The sequence below is a fragment of the Emys orbicularis genome, chromosome 14 (assembly GCF_028017835.1).
Source record: "Emys orbicularis isolate rEmyOrb1 chromosome 14, rEmyOrb1.hap1, whole genome shotgun sequence".
Lineage (NCBI taxonomy): Eukaryota > Metazoa > Chordata > Testudines > Emydidae > Emys > Emys orbicularis.
Genome location: NC_088696.1, coordinates 30426071 through 30444606, shown reverse-complemented (window position 1 = coordinate 30444606; position 18536 = coordinate 30426071). Strand labels below are relative to the sequence as shown.

At 41.0% G+C, this 18536-nt stretch overlaps 1 protein-coding gene across 2 annotated transcripts in view; it reads right to left on the bottom strand.

Annotated features, from left to right (window-relative positions):
• The window catches only part of RBL2 (RB transcriptional corepressor like 2), a 68769-nt gene that overhangs the window by 2935 nt on the left and 47298 nt on the right, over positions 1 to 18536 (bottom strand). For both annotated transcript variants that reach the window (XM_065416396.1, XM_065416395.1), the window contains exons 9-21: positions 13202 to 13368; positions 11407 to 11516; positions 9745 to 9848; positions 9114 to 9251; positions 8290 to 8454; positions 7527 to 7638; positions 5028 to 5300; positions 4281 to 4564; positions 3610 to 3786; positions 3410 to 3481; positions 2700 to 2805; positions 774 to 976; positions 57 to 221 (exon numbers count right to left, since the gene is read on the bottom strand). In XM_065416396.1, coding sequence (XP_065272468.1) covers positions 57 to 221; positions 774 to 976; positions 2700 to 2805; positions 3410 to 3481; positions 3610 to 3786; positions 4281 to 4564; positions 5028 to 5300; positions 7527 to 7638; positions 8290 to 8454; positions 9114 to 9251; positions 9745 to 9848; positions 11407 to 11516; positions 13202 to 13368 — 2076 coding nt within the window. The remainder of the gene's footprint in view (positions 1 to 56; positions 222 to 773; positions 977 to 2699; positions 2806 to 3409; positions 3482 to 3609; positions 3787 to 4280; positions 4565 to 5027; positions 5301 to 7526; positions 7639 to 8289; positions 8455 to 9113; positions 9252 to 9744; positions 9849 to 11406; positions 11517 to 13201; positions 13369 to 18536) is intronic.

Genomic DNA, 18536 nt, shown 5'->3' with positions numbered 1-18536 from the left:
AAAATTTTTAAAACAACCACCCCACAATTCTTGGAATATTAACCGTTTACTCTTACCTTAGAGGGGCTACTGCTGAAGTAGTAGAATATTTTCTCTCGCGGAGAAAGTGTAGACTCATTTTTGTGTGGTGAGATGTAGATTGAGTGATTCTGGGACAGCTGTATTCTGCGGGGGGAGCCAATTCTTACAAATGGATAAGGAGATAGTGGAGGAGCATCAGTCTGTTAAGGTAAAAGAACAAATCAATCGCTACCACTTTTCCAACAGAGAGACTAGTGCAGGCATAAGCCCCTTTTGACTTTTAATGCAACTGGATGATCCAATTTACGCTATCCCTATACATGGTAAAACATACAGATACTGTAATGTTTGTTTATAAAGCACAACACTATTATTCTTCATGGGCAGCCAGAGATGCATACTTCACTGAAGGAGGAGGGCACTTTCTTCCTCTTAAATACTAAAAATACAGTTTGGCATGGACATGGCACAAGGATCTCAAAATACTTTTATGACCAATTAAAGCTCCCCCATCCTGGAAGGCAGGGTAAGTACAAATGCTTATTCTCTGCTGCTACTGTAACACTTTTTTTGTTTTGTTTTGTTTTTTAGTGAAAAAACACCCCTCTCATGGTTGCTGATTGCAACACAGATCAGGTGGCAAGAGCACTTTACTATGTGTAAGATCAACACACCAACAGCAGTTGGTACCTCACCCACCTTCCTGCTCCAGCTTTTATTTACTAATGACAGTAATTAAGAGCACTTACAGCATTTGTGGAAGAGTACTTCAGGGCAAATTCTTTCATTTGTTCAATATAGATGTTGTTATAGAACCGAATAAGGTCCCCTCGCTCTTCCTCCTCAATATCACTGTTTGTGCCGGTCAGTCGTGTGGGAGTTGGGGGGGCACTAGTCGGCTGCGGAACTGGCAGGGTGCTGCTAGATCTCATGACAGGACTAGAGTCTCTGCTAGCTGGAAAGGTAAGAGTAGCATTTCCGAGTCACTTCAGCTCCAGTTGTTGCTCTTATAAAACCACATTAAAATTGTTTAAGCTCTACTCAAAAGTAAAAAAATGCCAGATCTATGGTTGGCTGCGCATTTGTCCTGTGGGGAAATACTGCATACACACACGGGGACAGAATTAAGGTTGGGTGGGCAACTAGAAATCTGTCATTTCCTAACAATGAGTGCTAGATACTGCAACCTAAATGTTCTTTTAACTTGGAAATTACCTTTTTCAAAAAAAAAAAAAAAAATTTTTTTTTTTAAATTTTTAAAAAATATTTGCAACTGTATCAAGCCCCACCTTCCCACAAATACTTCATAAACAAGGTTTGACCACTGAAGCATCAGCTCTGGCTTCTACCACTTAAGCTCCAGGGCAGATATCAGCTGGAAGCAGCAGAATGGGGGAGCGGGGAGGAATGGACCAGTGAGTGCTAGGGAGGCTGGTGGGCCATATACCCAGGCTTGTTCTTACCTCCCCCCACTCCTCAGGCCAGGGGAAAAAGGTGGAAGAACTCAGCTCTCTTCCACTCCCTCGTTGATGAAACTTGCAAGCATGAACTACTTATAGTCACAAGCATCCTTTAAGATGGACATGTTAGGCAACCTAAATCTAGGGATCACAGCCACCATCCTCTATAGAGATTTCAAAGGGGCAGTGCGATGGCGTTAAGTCTGAGCAGGTAAGCGTCACTTTCTTTGCACTTTAGAAAAAGTGGTACCTGCACTCAGGGAATGGATGTTCAGATTAGGCCAAAGCAGGCGGCCTTGAGAGAGAATCCCTGATGTGTGGATGGAAAATTCCTCCTTTTGTGATGCTAATGTAACTGGGGTACTCCTATGTTCAAAGAGAAAGTGAAGGGTCATGGGAGTGTCTGCAGTGAGAACGCCTCCCAAGCATGCGTTCAAGGGCAAATGGACTTTGCGTGAATGTTTTTTTCAGTTCTCTTAGAGATGGTGCTGCCCTGCCTCACTTCTTGCTAATGCGGTCTTGCAATTAAGCTCTAGTTCTTCTCTAGACCTAGAAAAGAAAGGCTGCTGCGCTTCCATTTACTTATAAAGGCAGCCTAAACACGAGTAACCACTTTTGATACTTGCTGGCTTTCATTTTGTCTGGAAACAGTTTATTTTACAGGGGAGTCTTCTGCAGAACAGCACTAACTGGTGCATCAACCTATTGGCTTATGTGTCTGCCAACGCACATAGCTTCAGAGAAGAGCGGGGGTTGACTGCTATAAAAGCCCAAGCCAAACCTGAGGGAGACTGGCTGGGTTAGGGACAGCAACGATCAAAAAGCCTCTACTTGTTTGATATAAATTCTCTCGAGTAGTAGCCATAGATGATGGGGGATTAATTGATGTTATACTCAGCTGTAGAGACAAAATTGTCAAGGGCAGCACCAGTATCGAGCAAATTTACTTGGAGTTAAATTCTGCAGCTGTCTTGTTACTGAAATATTACCATAGCTGTCTAAATTTAAAATATCTGGTTGCCCAAGAATTAAGCCATTTGAATTTGACTTTTACTACTCCACTTTGAAGTAGTGAAATCCATACATGAGAAGTGGTTGTTCAAATCTTCTTTGAAGTTAGATAAAACACTTCCTTTCCCCAGGATTAACATTAAGATGTTCCCCATTTAAAAGAGCTGTCTAGTTCACATACACATACAATGGTTTGGAATCACTTGCCTCTGTCTTTACTTCTCTCTGTTGGGGAATTCTGTTGGATACTACTATCACTACTGCCAGAACGACGGCGCTGTCTTCTGCCCTTTATCAGGACAGTCCGATATACCTGCAAAAAGCCAGAGATGAACAAATTGAAGGAAGGATCGTTAACAAGGCAGCCATATATGCAAGCAACAAAGGGTTTGTATGAAAGATCAGTACTTTAAGAGTTGTTTTTATTACAAGAGAAACTACTGAAACAATATTGACTATCCCAATATACATCCTTTCTAAAAGAATATTTTTGCAGCCTCATTTTCTAACCACTAATACCATCTTCCTATTTATTTACAAGATCATCATCAATGAGGGCACTGTACCTTATGTTTTAAATGAAGACATTCAGAATCTAAACCAAATTTTGTCAAACACCATGTAGTTAGCTAAGAATTTTGGATTTAGCCATCCTCCTCTTCAAAAACTATTAAAAGATATTGGGCAACCTGCACTCTACCAAGCAGGGTTTATGGAGTTAACATTTTTGGGAAGTAAATGGAATCCTGTTGGAACAAAGGAATTTATACCATTTGAGTGTTAAATTCCACTAGTGAAGATTAAAGTCACTCTAGATTCCCATTCAGGGAATATACCTGAAGATGGTAGCTACTATAAGTAATTGACGGGCTCAGTAAAAATATAAACCCCATTACTTCAGTATTAATTGTACTTGCATGACTCCTTGCTTGTGGTTGGGTCCTATAGCAGCGCATGATGTTCTGAAATGACTTATCTTCCTTTGTAACCTAAAAAAGACAATGAGTTTTTTTTTTATTTGGTGGGGAAATGCAGCTGCCTTACATTACTAGTAATCCTGATAAATTTTGTTTTACTGTTATGAATAAAAAGCAGATGTGTATTTTATTCATCTTACCTTCGCCATTACATAAATGGCACACATTAACAGCTGGTCTAAATGTCTGTCCATCATGAGCTCAGGGCACTGTACCAAGGAAAACTCAAAACATGTCCAGATTTTCTTTCTCAACTCATCAGAAATATCCAGTTTGACACAGAGATCCCGCAGCCGAACACTTGCTAAATGATAAACCTTTTGGAAGGAAGGACCCATACATAGAGCATTGATTAGGACAAAATCAAGCTCTTTAAACTTACATGGTTTTCTAAACATAAAACTTTATCCACTACACTGATTAACAAAAAGGAAAGCTCAGCATGTTTTTTTTAATATGAGCTGTTTAAGACCTCAAATCAATAGGCAGCATGTATGTGTACAATAAAATGTCTATTTTAAGCCAGATTTGAAAATTAGTTCCTTTTGCTTGCCTGACAAGACCTGGGTTTCAAGATTGAAACCAATGAAGGAACATGCTGTGTTTTAAGTACTTATGATACTAACTCTCACAGGAGAAACACGACTCTGAATTTCAAGTCCTGGTAGGCAAGTAATGGTTTTCAAAAACTTGGTTTTAATATATAATGTAAACAGCCTGTAACTAATTAAGATTTCTAATTTTACATTGTTCTGTACGTTTCCAGTAAAGCCCATACTGCAGTGACATGACATTTCACAGTGGAAGGTACCTTTCTAAAGAAAAGACACAGAGAGCCAGTCTTGCGGGGTTTGCTGCTGCTGGTGGTAGAGAACTGCTGGTTTTGTCTTTGTTGGTCTCCAGAAGGAGAGATCTGTTGAACCGCAACTTGGCTTGGTAACTGAAGGGTTGTCCCACTCATCTGAGTGTTAAGGGTACCACCAGCAAGGGTCTGGGCACTGAGTGGCTGGATGGAGCCAGAGACAGCTTGAGCCTGACCACCTACATTTACCTGAACTGGGAAGAAAGTTATTCCTCCATTTTCATTGGCGATGCCTGTAATTTAAACAAAAATGAATTCAGTAAAGGGTGTCTTCAAAACCCTAGCCATGCATGCTTCCTGAGCACCAGTAACCTTTCTAGTGATGGACAGTTATTTAATAAGTGTGTAGTGGCAGGTAACTGAAAATGTTCAGGAAAGAACACTGAGGAATCCTGATCATAAATGGCCCAAAAGACCTTAGTTACTTTCAATAAATGAAGAGGAGGCTAGTTAAACAGATGACTTCTATACAAGGCAGTTGGAAAGCAAATGTACATTTGCTCCAGTGTTCAACAGCTAAATAGTACCCATATCTTTTCCCATTCATTACTTTCCTGTTTTACAGCCCACAGGCCTTTGTTTCTCATTTCCTTCCACTCCCACATGTCTACCTACTCTTTCACTCCCTATTGATATGCAATTCAGTGTTTCTGGTAATAATCAATGCAATCCATTCTCCCAGAGCTTCCCCCTTACCTTGTACTGGTATTGTAACAGTTTGTCCGTTGTTGGCTGTGACAGTGGCAGTTGCTACAGTAACCAAAGTCTGTCCAGGCACTGGAGTAACTGACATAGTTTCAGGTGTCACATTCTGCACTGGCACAGTATTTACTACAGGCTGCTGTGAAACTCTTACAGGAGTTCCACTGTCAGGGGGATTATCATTATCCACAAATAGCCTTCTCCTAGTAGGATTGGTTGTAGGAGAACTGTATCTGTCATACAAGGTGGTTGGAGAAGACGAAAGGCCTGAAGATATTTAAAAAACAACAACAAGCATTTAACTTGAGCTTTACACCTCATCATTGCCCCAGTGCTGTAAAAATTCATCTAATCAAAACAATGTCCTCTAGCACTGTTCCCAGCTAGGTATCTTTAAATCTCTCTGAAGCCACAGTGGTGAATGGCCCATCTTACAGGATGTTTTAAGGATGTCTCCTATTCATACACTTAATTCCTAAATACTGTTTGTTATCACAGGACCACAACTTCTAAAACTAGCTTCCCATCGGAGAAACAGGTTGGCTATAATATAACACACTTTAGCAGAAGCAACTTTTAAGAGCCAACTTAATTGCTATATGAACAAGATGTCCATGTCATATGCAACTGTCTAAATAAGGCTGCAGTTTCAGTATATTACTAAGAAAGCAAACTGCTTGGGCCATGAGTGAAGGTCATTAAACAACTTTTGATAATCTCAAACATGAATAAACGTTAGAGAATTTACTTGGTTTTTCTATCAGATTCCTAGAAACAATAGCCGAGGTGGGTTTTTTGTTTTTTTAAATTATTATTCTTGAATAGTTTGTGGGGCAGGGAAAAGGGTAGCAGAAAATCTCAGCTTGCTACTTTTTGTTCCTTTATGACTATATCCAGTAAGTGGAGGATTTATATGCAAGATCCTATTCTTTGTGGCACTAATTACAATTAGTGAACACTACAACAGACCTTAAGTTTACTTGCTCTGATCCCCAGGTTATACTATTGGGTGCTACCTTAAGGCTTGTGTGTGTGTGTGTGTGTGTGTGTGTGTGTGTGTGTGTGTGTGTGTGTGTAAACTCACTAAACTCTTAATTGCTCCATTTTGGTAAAACGCTTTATCATTGAGCAAGAACTTATGTGAGCCATAACCTCTTATTGTATTCTATAATAGAACATCTGCACTGTCATTTCATAGATTTCATTTGTAGGCTAATAAGGTTGAACAAAGATTTCAAATGAAATATTACAGGTTTTTAATGCATCTCATTTGCTCTAATGTCAGTATTAGAACTGGGCAATTTTTTTTTGGGTCACAATGCGGTTTCCCCCTCCCCCCAGTGTTCTGAAACTATTAATGAATTCAGGTCAAATTGGATGAATAGCCTGGGCCTAGGAAAAGCAATTTAAAAATAGTCAAATCTTTTATGACTTCATTTTGACAAAATTTTGAATTCATATTTGGCCACGTTTTTGTTAGTACACCAGAGGGGTGAAACAGCAACACTAAAATTAACGTTTTTTTGCTGAGTTGACAAATGTTTCACTTGATGCAAAATATTTTTTTTTTCTGATTCAATTACAACGGAACTGGATTATTTCTCAATTTGGCCTTGTCAGCGGGCAGCTGCTCTTTATGGGGACTTTTAAGGCCCATTCTGCCTTACGAAGGCCTCACTTGGGGGTAACTAAGTGCCCCAGGTAGCTGCTTAGTTGAGCACCTGGACCTACTGAAGTGGTTCCCTCTCACTGAGCTTGGGTAACTCCCAAGTGAAACAGAACACTCCTGGGGAGGGGAGTTCCCAGGAGAAGCTTGAGCCAGAGGGCTGAGCAGGGAGCCCATCAGACTGGAGAATCTCCAGGGGTGCAGTAAGCAGGCAGCCAAGAGGGTCTTGTCTCCCAGGCAGTGGCCAGAAGCCTAGCCTAAGCAAGGATCACCTGCTGTCCCTGGAGAAGAGATGTGTCGACAGACCACCCTGCACCCTTGACTCCCGAGAAGGACATTAGGCCAGAAGGGGCAAGAAGCCTAAAACCAGGTGGGAAGAGCCTGGGTAGAGGCAAGCCTTGAACTCAGGTGGGGGACATGCACTAAGAATGACCTAATCACCCTGGTGGGGATGTTCAGGTGAAAGTTTTATATTCTGCATTAGCTTTTCTCTTAATAAAGGAGATCCTCCACCAGGAGGTGCTCTTTAGCATCGGTCTGGACTTGGCTGAGGGGGAAAATCAAAGAAGGGCCCGCTTGCAAAGGGGCATGCTGTGTCAGACTGGAATTATGACAGTCCTCTGAACTGAAAAAAAATCTGTTATTTGTTTAGCTCTAGTCAATGCATAGTTGCAACCTTCCTTGATGCTATTTGGAACACACATTAGTTATTTTAAACATGTAGCAATATTCTATAGCTTGTATGTAACTGAGTGCAAACTTTCTACCACACAGCATGTATCACTTCTAAAATGCAGGCTACACTTTTATTTTTTTAAACATCTCACCTTTTCCAAGCCCTCCAGTTTCAGCACGAACTTCATTGATCCTTCTTGGAGTCAAAGGAGAGCCTACCAGACTGTTCCCATTAGATCTTTCAAAATAGTGAGGTGGCATTACCTAAAATAATATTGATGTAACAGTTAATTTCAGCAGGTTTATTTAATTAATGAATTAATTGAATAATCCAACTGAGTTCTAGCCCTGTTTAGATACTGATGCACTCTAAAAATCAGGCCAGTTTAAGCAGCACATTTTATCACGGTGTCCAATTTCAAAGAGCAAGTTATTGGAGAGGGGAATGAACCAAACAAGTGAGCGAGAGAAATCCTATGATAAAACTCTCAGTAAAGTCAACAGGGCCAGGATTTTATCCATCTTATTTACCAGGGAGAGGAGGAGGAGGAAAGAAGCCGGAGTTGTGCCTTATAACTGCATATATCAATTTTGTAGAGAGAATGCCAAACGCTGCTATGCTCGCCACAGCAACTTTTAGGTGTGCAACTATTACTACCTTGGTTTCATTTTAAATAGGTATTATTTTAGAACATTTGACAACTTACTTCTGTTTTCCATTATTTTAATCATGATGCTACTTCATCTCAATATTCACATGTTGAGAAAGACTTGCTCAGGTTCCCTATGAGGCCTTCATATCCCAAATGCCCAATGTCTGAACTACTAAGGAGTGCCATCTAAACTGAACAAGGCCTCTTGAAACTTATAACAAGGATTAAAAAACTAAAATAAGCTGTCACTTCTCACACTTACCTCCCCACAGGTAGGAACTTTGTTCTCATTATCTCGGATTCTGTCCCACAATGGAGATTCACGTTTCCATGCCATACTCTCCAAGATTTGCTCTTCAATATGATTAAGGTGTTTTACCACCTCTCTACAAAGGCCATCTTCTGCTCTAATAAAAATCTCTATTACCTGCAAAGTGAGTAAATATGAAACCCACTTATTACACTGTTAAACCAGGACATTGTGTGACCAATACAATAAGTGAGATCATCATACCTTTCATGTATTCCCTTTCAAATGGGTTTATATTAAATTTGTGAAGCATCACATTAATCCTGACAGAAAAAACAGGTATACCTCAATAATAGTATGCAACTGTCATACTAGTTCCCCAGCAGCTAAATACAATTAAATCTACATCAATCACTATAATTACAGCTTTGTCAGATCAAAGTTACAAGATTTGAAAATAAACATTTTCAATCAGTCAAGAAGTGACATAGAAAGTGCCCATTATCCCACGTAAATGTTGTGGTCCAGTGCCATTATTTTGTAACTAGACAATTTGGACACCACCAATGCATTACACAGTTAACAGTACATGATTTTAAATACAAGTGGCATTTGCACTCTGCAGTTTAAGGTAGGAAAATTATTTGATTTTTCCAGCTTAAATTTCTCCAACAAAAAAACCTCACCCCACGTATGACCATTTTCATAACTTAGATTTTTTTGCCATTACACATCCATTTGAGGAAAAAGTAACTTGTTTCAAGGAAAAAGAACTTTTTTAGTGAGTAGAAGTAACTTTATCATGACTGGTAATCATCACGATCAAAGCCATTTACCTTATAAAAGTGATAAACAGGTACATCAAAGATTTCAGTAATAAATGGGAAAGTTCCAGGAGGCTTGTATGAAAAAGTAATTATCTCAAGGCAACATGCCAGGAGAGACCTGTGAAACACATCCTGCTCCAGTATTGCCTGCAAAACAAATATTAAAATAAACTTCAGCCTAGCTTAGAAAAACATGTCTACATTAAAGAAAAAAGGCAAACAAATAGTCTTTGGTTTGAACTTTATTGTATTAAAAAGTTAGATATTTTAAAAAACAAATATTGTATAACATTGTTTGTTTGAATTTACAACAATTCACATGCATTAACAACTCTAACTACAGCTGGGCAAACTGCATTCTATTCTGCCTTTGCATCATCAGCAAAACTGTCACCTAAATTCTGCTGCCAGGATTGAATCCAGAGTCAGTGTGCAGTGCCAGTTAGAAATATCATAATCTTTGCATTTGCAAACTGAACAATCCAATATGGAAATTGTTAAGAGAATAACTTCACTATGGAGTTATCTTCCCTACTAATTTTGAATGGCTCAACAGCATTTGTCATGCTGTGCAACTAATTCTTTCTGAAAGGAACAAGTTTAAAAGTGAATTATCGGATTGATGACTGATTTTACTTACTGATAAGTCAGTGTCTCCTAATCTTCTCCTCTCCTGCTCAATGACAGACTCTAATACCTTGTAGTAAAGAACCTCAGCAAGACGAAAATGCTTGCCAGCATTATCTGCAAGAGGAAAAAAATAATGAAAAATGATATTAAAAAACACTCTGTATATCTGATTTAAGGTCCACCTATTGCCATTAGTTTTTTTTACTATTAGCTTTTTTTCATAAAAATGAGGATAAAAATGACTTTATTAAGCGTAAGTAACAAATGTTGTGATTACATTTATATAGCTTTTCAGCTTGGGAGATCCAAAAATGCTTTATGATGGGGTGGTGATGGTAAGGAGGGTTGAAGAAGATTGGAGGGAAAGTGAAGAATAGCTTTTACTACTGAAGCCTCAGGGGGAAGTTCAGGAAGGCAGAATGTAACTGCAACAGAAGCTGGAATTTGACCAGGACACCAGAGCTAACAATCACCCTTAATCTTGCTGTTTAACAAACTTTTGGTGAATTTTACTATAATTACAGAAGAGGTGCATCAGTACCTCAAGCTACAGATATTCCTTCAAATTTGTATTGTGAGTACAAACAATAAACAGAAAGCAGCTTTAAGAACTGGTAGATACAAAATGTCCCATATTGATAGAGGGAAATTGTCCCCCATGTTTTGTCCTTCAGTAGCTGAACTGTTTCACAGGGAAATCTGACTTACAACATTCTGATAGTTTTGCAAATAACTCTTTTGGTTGTGTTGTTGTGCTCATAAGCTTCCAATATATCTGCCAAAATTTTCAATACAGTGAATAGCTTTTGCTCTTCACTCAGATTCTTCTTGTATTAATTCTAAACATAATTTCCAGGTTTGGAAGGAGTACATTGGTAAATGTCAAACGTCTATTTCACCATATGCACAAGCCATGGAAAAATATTTACACTGACAATAACAAATTTACAGATAGGCAAAGTAAGAAAAATACTGCTTGAGAATGTAGAGTTTGATTTAAGGATGTTTACTTTGTATATTTTGACATGTGATGTTGACAAGTTGTTTTAATGGTTACATGTTTTGAATCAACAGCTACTGTCACTAAATAATTTGTCTGACTCCTACTTACCCTAATTTCCCACAGCTATGAAAATTTAAATGGATACAAATAGAAAAAAAATGCTTGAATAAACATTGATAGTCAAAAATAAAAACAAAGCCTAACTCTTTCTAATAAGTATTGTTTCCTATTTCCTGGAGAATTTCCATATATGGGCTAAAATTGCTATGGGATTTTTAAAGAGCACAAGTGGTCTGCCTCATCTGTTTCATTTCGAATTCAGAAGACTGTAGCATCCAAAAGCACCGTGCACCATAAAGCCACGCTGGGCATTTCTTCAGTGCTGACAGAGAAAAGTGGCACCTGCAGCACCTATTTCTCCCTCCCGCCTCCCTTCCTGGAGGTCTCCCATTGAAGTACTTATGACATCTTACATGGAGGTAAATTTTCAGTATGGACCCAGGGGAAAACATAAAAGGCATAGCAGAATTCCCCAGAAAGGATATGTGGTGCAGAAATCTTAGATTTGTTGAACCAAAATGAAAGAGTCAAACTATAAATTACTTTTAAAAGAGCACAGTATTTTAAAGATATTTTTAATTCTTACATTTTAGAAATAAAATGTCTCACCCTTGGAGAAATTACTGAATTCTCCCTCAGATTGTGTGCACTGACAATATACTTCATACATTTCTTTCACTCTTTTTGCAATAGATTGAGAAGGATTCCTGGAACATGCCCTGGCAAAATAAATATTTTTTTAAAAATGCTTTACCAAGCAGGAAGTCAGACAGAGCCTTATCTACTTTTTATAAATCTTCAGCATAGTAGTTTTAAAGCTGTAAAACTGATGATGATCTAGGACTTCTTCTATCGTGCAAACACCATGTGCATAACTTTATGCACTGTGATTAGACCCACTCAAGATGGACTGACTTAGTGATTTAAATCACTGATTTAAGTCAGCAAACAGAAATCCTTGATTTGATTTAAATAGATTGTAATCTAGTTTTCCATTTGTACTTTTTAGCTATTTCCTAAACAAAAAGTGATTCTCATTAGTAACTATTAAATCATATTGATTTGCAACTAAATATAGCCACTAAATTTGGTACTTCTGTTTGCTAACCAGGATGATGCACTATCTATATACATTTATTTAAGCAATTATATCAGAACACATTTATTCACATTTAATTTTTATTATGTTAGAAAATAGTGCATGATGCATATTTACTACCTTTTAAAAAATTGATGTGTCAGGCTCTATTTAGATTGAAACTGGAATCCAATTAAAAATGCACAAAACATTTTAAAATTACTAAATTCAGTTACCTTAAATGTGCTTACATAAGTATATAAAAACAGGTCTTGCATTTAAAACCAATTAATTAAACAAAGAAATATTACCTGTAGCTAGCTAACGGTACTGATTATTTCTGGTCACAATGTCCTTAATCTTTAGAACTAGAAGAACTCATCCTCTCACACTTAGTTTTTATTCATAGACTGGAAAAAGAAAATAAGCTTTCCTGCTTTTTCTACTACTAATCGGGTTTCTTAACTTAGAACAAACTAGTTATTGAACTGAAATGAAGAAAATATTCTCTCTGCATCCTTAGAAGAAGCTATTGCCATCAAAGCTGGTTTGACTTCAACAAACTTTGGTTCTAGGTGCTTTGCCAGTGACTTCCACCAGTTCTGTGGTTTGACTTTCTTTAAAATTTTGGCAGCAAATGTGTACTGCTAATATATACTAATTTATACTAATTTAAAGTTAAGCACAAGCACATCTTTGCAAGATCAGGCCTAACATAATAATTTAATAGCATCTTTCCAGATCTTACTTTATAAAAGGGTATTAAAATATATTGATTAACGAGTTATAAAATATAAACACATGGTATTTTATATTTAATAGTCTCTTAGTGTGTAATGGTTTTAATTTTTTAGCTTTAAATAAAAAGTAGTAGGGGAAAACAGACAAAGATACTTTTCTTACTATTTTCCTGTTTTAAAAGGGGGTTGATCCTGTAGTCATACAAATAGTACTTATCCATGAAAATATTTCTATTGACTTCAAGGACAAATGTGAATAAAATTACAGGACCAGGACCTGGGGATTTTAACTCTTCTCTATGGGACTCCTATGCCCTTCTGGAGCTACCTGCCAGCAGCTTCCACTACTCATTTACTTGACAAAATTACATGATTTTACCTGAAGAGCTCTGTGTATCTTGAAAGCATGTCTCTCTCACCAAAAGAGTTGGTCCAATAAAAGATATTACCTTACCCAACCTTGTCTCTCTAATATCCTAGGACCAACACAGCAAATATGATTTACCAGTGACAGTTGTAATACAAAACATTTCTCTATTTTTAAAACTGTATTAGTTGGCCAGAAAAATCATGTGATCACACTAACCTGAGTATTTGCTCCAGATTTTCACTGGGGGCATTTTTTAGTCCTGTCAGCATTGTATGAAGACGGCTCAAGTTGTATGTTGCTATGGAAACAGGGGTCACATTGGGGTTGCTCTCTTTAATATACTTGCGGCCAGTAAGAGGTGTTGTAATTCTAAGTGATTTAGACTAAAAGACAAAAATTGCAAGATTGTGTATCAGTTTGTTATAAAATTGCATTATATACCCAAGAAATGCTAGAGAACAGCATGATAGGAGAAGGGAAAACTAACATTTCACATCAGAAGAGTTTTTTCTTACACTGCATACTTCATCATGCATTAAATTCACCTCCAAGTAACAATTTCCGAAGTACTTCTCCTAGTTAAGGCCTTTTACTTCAAACAAAAGATCCCCCAGATTGCTTTCAAAGGGACCAAAGCAGATAAGAAATATGGTTTCTCCTACTGGCCTTGAGTCAGCAAGAATCCAACCACATTTCAGACATCAAATTTCTGAGTGTACCTGCTGGCAGCTAATGGCCTGCTGACAGCTAATGTCACATGCAGTTGGAGGGGCAGAATTGTGTACTTTTCCACATGATGCAGGGTGGTCAGATATATTTCTTCTTATACTTTTAACATGCTCTGTTTAATATACCTAATACATTTTTGCCTACACTCTCACTAGCATTTTAGGTCAGGCTGGCTGGCCAGCCATCAGCCATCACAACAAAGTGTAAACTGAAACAAAATACACGAACACATCTAGGCTCTAAAGCCCTTTCCATGGATTTTCTACCCAGGAACATCTTAACCATATTTTGTCTTTGGTAAATCATTTTTGAAGAGGATATTTTCATTATTATAGCTCCGAGGAGCCCTAGTCATAGACCATCTCCCCACTCTGCTGGCACTGTACAAATACAGAACAAAAAGACACTTCCGGCCCCAAAGAGTGATTGAACTTGGTTCTCAGTTTTATTATAGATTAAAAAAAAAAAATCAAATAAAATGAAAATAAGCCACCTCTCAATGTCGTTATCTCTGGTGCTCTTCTGCCTCTTCTGTTCTATATCTCCCAACTTCCCTTGGCAAAGTGACAGACAAGCATAAACAGTATGTTTTTTTTCTTTTTTTTTTTTTTGGTGGGGTCACCAAAAAGCACCAGAAAACGGTTACCTACCTTTTCATAACTGTTGTTCTTCAAGATGTGTTGCTTATGTCCATTCCATTCTAGGCGTGTGCGCACCCACGTGCAGTCGTTGGAGATTTTTGCCTTAGCACTATCCATAGGGTCGGCTGTGTCGCCCCCTTGAGTCTTGCATTCATGCGCTGGTATATTAGGCACTGCCGGCCCTACACCCTCTCAGTTCCTTCTTGCTGGCAACTCCGACAGAGGGGCAGGAGGGCGGGTAATGGAATGGACATGAGCAACACATCTCGAAGAACAACAGTTATGAAAAGGTAGGTGTCATAACTATAAAGGGAAGGGTAACAGCCCTCCTGTGTACAGTACTATAAAATCCCTCCTGGCCAGAGACTCCAAAATCCTTTTACCTGTAAAGGGTTAAGAAGCTCAGGTAACCTGGCTGACACCTGACCCAAAGGACCAATAAGGGGACAAGATACTTTCAAATCTTGGTGGGGGGAAGGCTTTTGTTTGTGCTCTTTGTTTTGGGGGTTGTTCGCTCTTGGGACTGAGAGGGACCAGACATCAATCCAGGCTCTCCAAATCTTTCTGAACAAGTCTCTCATATTTCAAACTTGTAAGTAAACAGCCAGGCAAGGCGTGTTAGTTTTTATCTTTGTTTTCTCAACTTGTAAATGTACCTTTTTGCTAGAGTGTTTATCTCTGTTTGCTGTAACTTTGAACCTAAGGCTAGAGGGGATTCCTCTGGGCTCTTTAAGTTTGATTACCCTGTAAAGTTATTTTCCATCCTGATTTTACAGAGATGATTTTTACCTTTTTCTTTAATTAAAAGTCTTCTTTTTAAGAACCTGATTGATTTTTCCTTGTTTTTAGATCCAAGGGGGTTGGATCTTGATCCACCAGGAGTTGGTGGGAGAAAGGAGGGGGATGGTTAATTTCTCCTTGTTTTAAGATCCAAGGGGTTTGGATCTGTATTCACCAGGGAATTGGTCAAGAGTCTCTCAAGGCTACCCAGGGAAGGGAATTAGCACTTTGGGAGTGGTGGCAGCGGACCAGATCTAAGCTGGTAGTTAAGCTTAGAAGTTTTCATGCAGGCCCCCACATTTGTACCCTAAAGTTCAGAGTGGGGAAGCAGCCTTGACAGTAGGTAACTGTTTTTCCCTTCTTTGAGTGCTTGCTCATGACGATTCCATTCTAGGCGACTCACAAGCAGTATCCTGGGAAGTGGGCTTGGAGTTCACAGTCTTGCGGCTTGCAGCACTGCTCTACCGAAGCCAGCATCGTAATGGGATGTGAACGTGTGGACAGACGACCAGGTGGCCACCCTACAGATGTCCTGGATAGGCACCTGGGCTAGGAAAGCTGCCAACGAGGCCTGCGTCCTGGCTGAATGGACTGTTACAATCACAGGAGGGAGCACCTTTGTCTGATTGTAGCAGCAGCGAATGCAGGCAGAGATCCAAGAAGAAATTCTTGAGCAGACACTGGATGACCGTTCATCCTGTCGGCCACTGCGATGAACAATTGCATTGACTTGCAGAATGGCTTGGCCCTTTCAATGTAGAAGGCCAGCGCCTTCCTGACATCTAGGGAATGCAACCTACACTCCTCCTCTGACTCATGCAGCTTTGGAAAAAAGACAGATAAGTAAATGGCCTGGCCCCTATGAAACTGAGATTACTTTAGGCAGGAAAGCTGGGTGTGGCCACAGCTGGACCTTGTCTTTGTAAAAGATTGTATAGGGAGGTTCCAAGGTAAGCATCCTAATCTCAGAGATCCTGCAGGCAGATGTTATTGAAACCAAGAACACAACCTTCCAGGAAAGGAGAAGGAGAGAGCAGGAAGCCAGAGGCTCGAAAGGGGGTCCCATGAGCCATGACTGCACAAGATTCGGGTCCCCCTGAGGGACCGAGTCCCTGATGTGCAGGTAGAGGCGCTCGAGGCCCTTGAAGAACCTGGCAGTCATGTCCTGGGTGAAAACAGACCTACCCTTGAGCGGCAGATGGATGGCCGAGATAGCGTCCAAGTGGACCTTGATAGATGAAAGGAGCTTGAGATGCAGAAGGTAATCCAGGATTAACTGCAGTGAGGCCTGCTTGGGCTGAATGCCTTTATCCGTGGTCCAACAAGCGAACCTCTTCCATTTGGCCAGATAGGTTGCTCTGGTGGAGGACTTTCTGCTGCCCAACAGGACCTGTTGGACACTGGCTGAGCACTCCTGCTCCGCTGCATTGAACCATGCAGCATCCAAGCCTTCAGGTGCAGCGCCTGATACAGGTTTTGGGACAGCAGGTCCGGCCTGAGCGGTAGCTGTAAGGGAGCAGCCCCTGAGAGATCCAGCAGTGTGCCGAACCAGTCCTGACACCAAACCAGCCAAGCCGGAGCGATGAGGATCACCTTCGCCCTGTCCTACTTGATCTTCATGAGGACTCTGTGAATTAACAGCACTGGAGGGAAGGCATACAACAGAGTCCCCGACCACGGGAGCAGAAAAGCATCTGACAGGGAGCCTCTGTCGATCCCCGAATAGAGCAGAAAACGTAGCATTTCCTGTTCTGCCTGGACGTGAACAGGTCCACCCAGGGAGTCCCCCACCTCTGGAAGATAATGCTGATCACTTCCGGATGGAGGGACCACTCGTGGCAAGATGAGATGGTCCTGGCCCCGGGGAGGTGTGCAGCTACGAGATGGATGTCATGTTGTACATACAAGTCCCAGAGCCTGAGGGCTCTGCCTTGCTCGCTGCTATAGAACATAGCTGCTGTACTGTCCATCAGGACCTGGACTACTCTGCTTCTTATGCGAGGTAGGAAGGCTTGGCGGGCCAGGTGAACCGCTCTGAGCTCCCGGACATTGATGTGCAGGGAGCGACCGTGACTCGACCAACGACCTTGCATGCTGTGATTGCCCAGGGGGGCTCCCCACCCCAGGTTTGAGGCATCGGAGATGAGGGTCACAGATGGGGATGGAGCCACGAAGGGAACTTCCTCCAATGCCAATGCAGGATTCTGCCACCATGTGAGTGACAACAGTACGTGGTTATGAACCCTGACTACACGGCCCATGCTGTGTCTGTTGGGGACATTGACCGACGCCAGCCACGCATGCCGGACCACGTAAGTGCAGGCCTCCATGCGGTCCAACAATCGCAGGCACATGTGAGCGGTGGTGTGAGGGTGGGCTTGCATGCACGAGATCAGGCCCATCATGGCTTGGAACCAGGCTTTGGAGAGGAAAGCTCTAGCCTGAGTAGAGCTGAGGACCGCTCCAATGAACCCTATGCATTGCACTAGAATTAAGGTTGACTTTTTCTCATTTATTAGCAGCCCCAGGTCGCAACAGGTGGAGCAAACCAAATCGAGGTGCCACCACACCTGATCCCTTTATTAGCCAGTCATCGAGGTACAGGTAAATTTGAACACCCTGATGCCGCAGGTAAGCAGTCACTGGCGCTATGCACTTTGTGAATACCCTTGGGGCTGACAAGAGACCAAAGGGAAGTGCTGTGAATTGGAAATGGCACTGGCCTAGCACAAAACGGAGGAAGTGCCTATGCCCTGGGAAAATGGACATACGCGTCCTTCAAGTCAAGGGTGGCATACCAGTCTCCCAGATCAAGGGAAGGGATGATGGAGGCCAGAGAGACCACGCGAAACTTCAACTTCTTGAGAGACTTGCTGAGGCAATGCAGGTCCAAAATGGGTCTGAGGTCCCCTTTTGCTTTCGGGATTAGGAAGTAGCGGGAGTTGAACCTTTTTCCTTTCATGTCCTGAGGGACCGCCTCCACTGCCCCCAGGTGCAGGAGGTTCTTGACCTCCTGAACAAGAAGGATGGGGAAAGAAATTATGTTGAGAACCCAACCGTTCGAGGCGCAGGCGATTGAGGAAAGAGTAGGAGTGTGGATCTTGGGATGTGACTGGGGCGACGTCCTTGAGCACACCCTCAAAATGCCTGCTTCTGGCCTCCTTGGTTCCTGGAAGGGCTAGGCTAAGCAGACAAACAGGAAGACGGTAGGTGTCGCTGCTTAGACCCCTTGTCTCTAGCCTTTCTCCTGTAGGTGCTCAGCTGGGGAGTCCCCCAGGACCTAGACTGGGAAGGCGGAGAAGGCAGAGGATAAAATAGCTTTCTGGCCTGCTAAGGGGTATGAAGGCCCAAGAAGCGGAGTGTGGCACGGGAATCTTTAAGGCCATCGAGCCTTGAGTCTA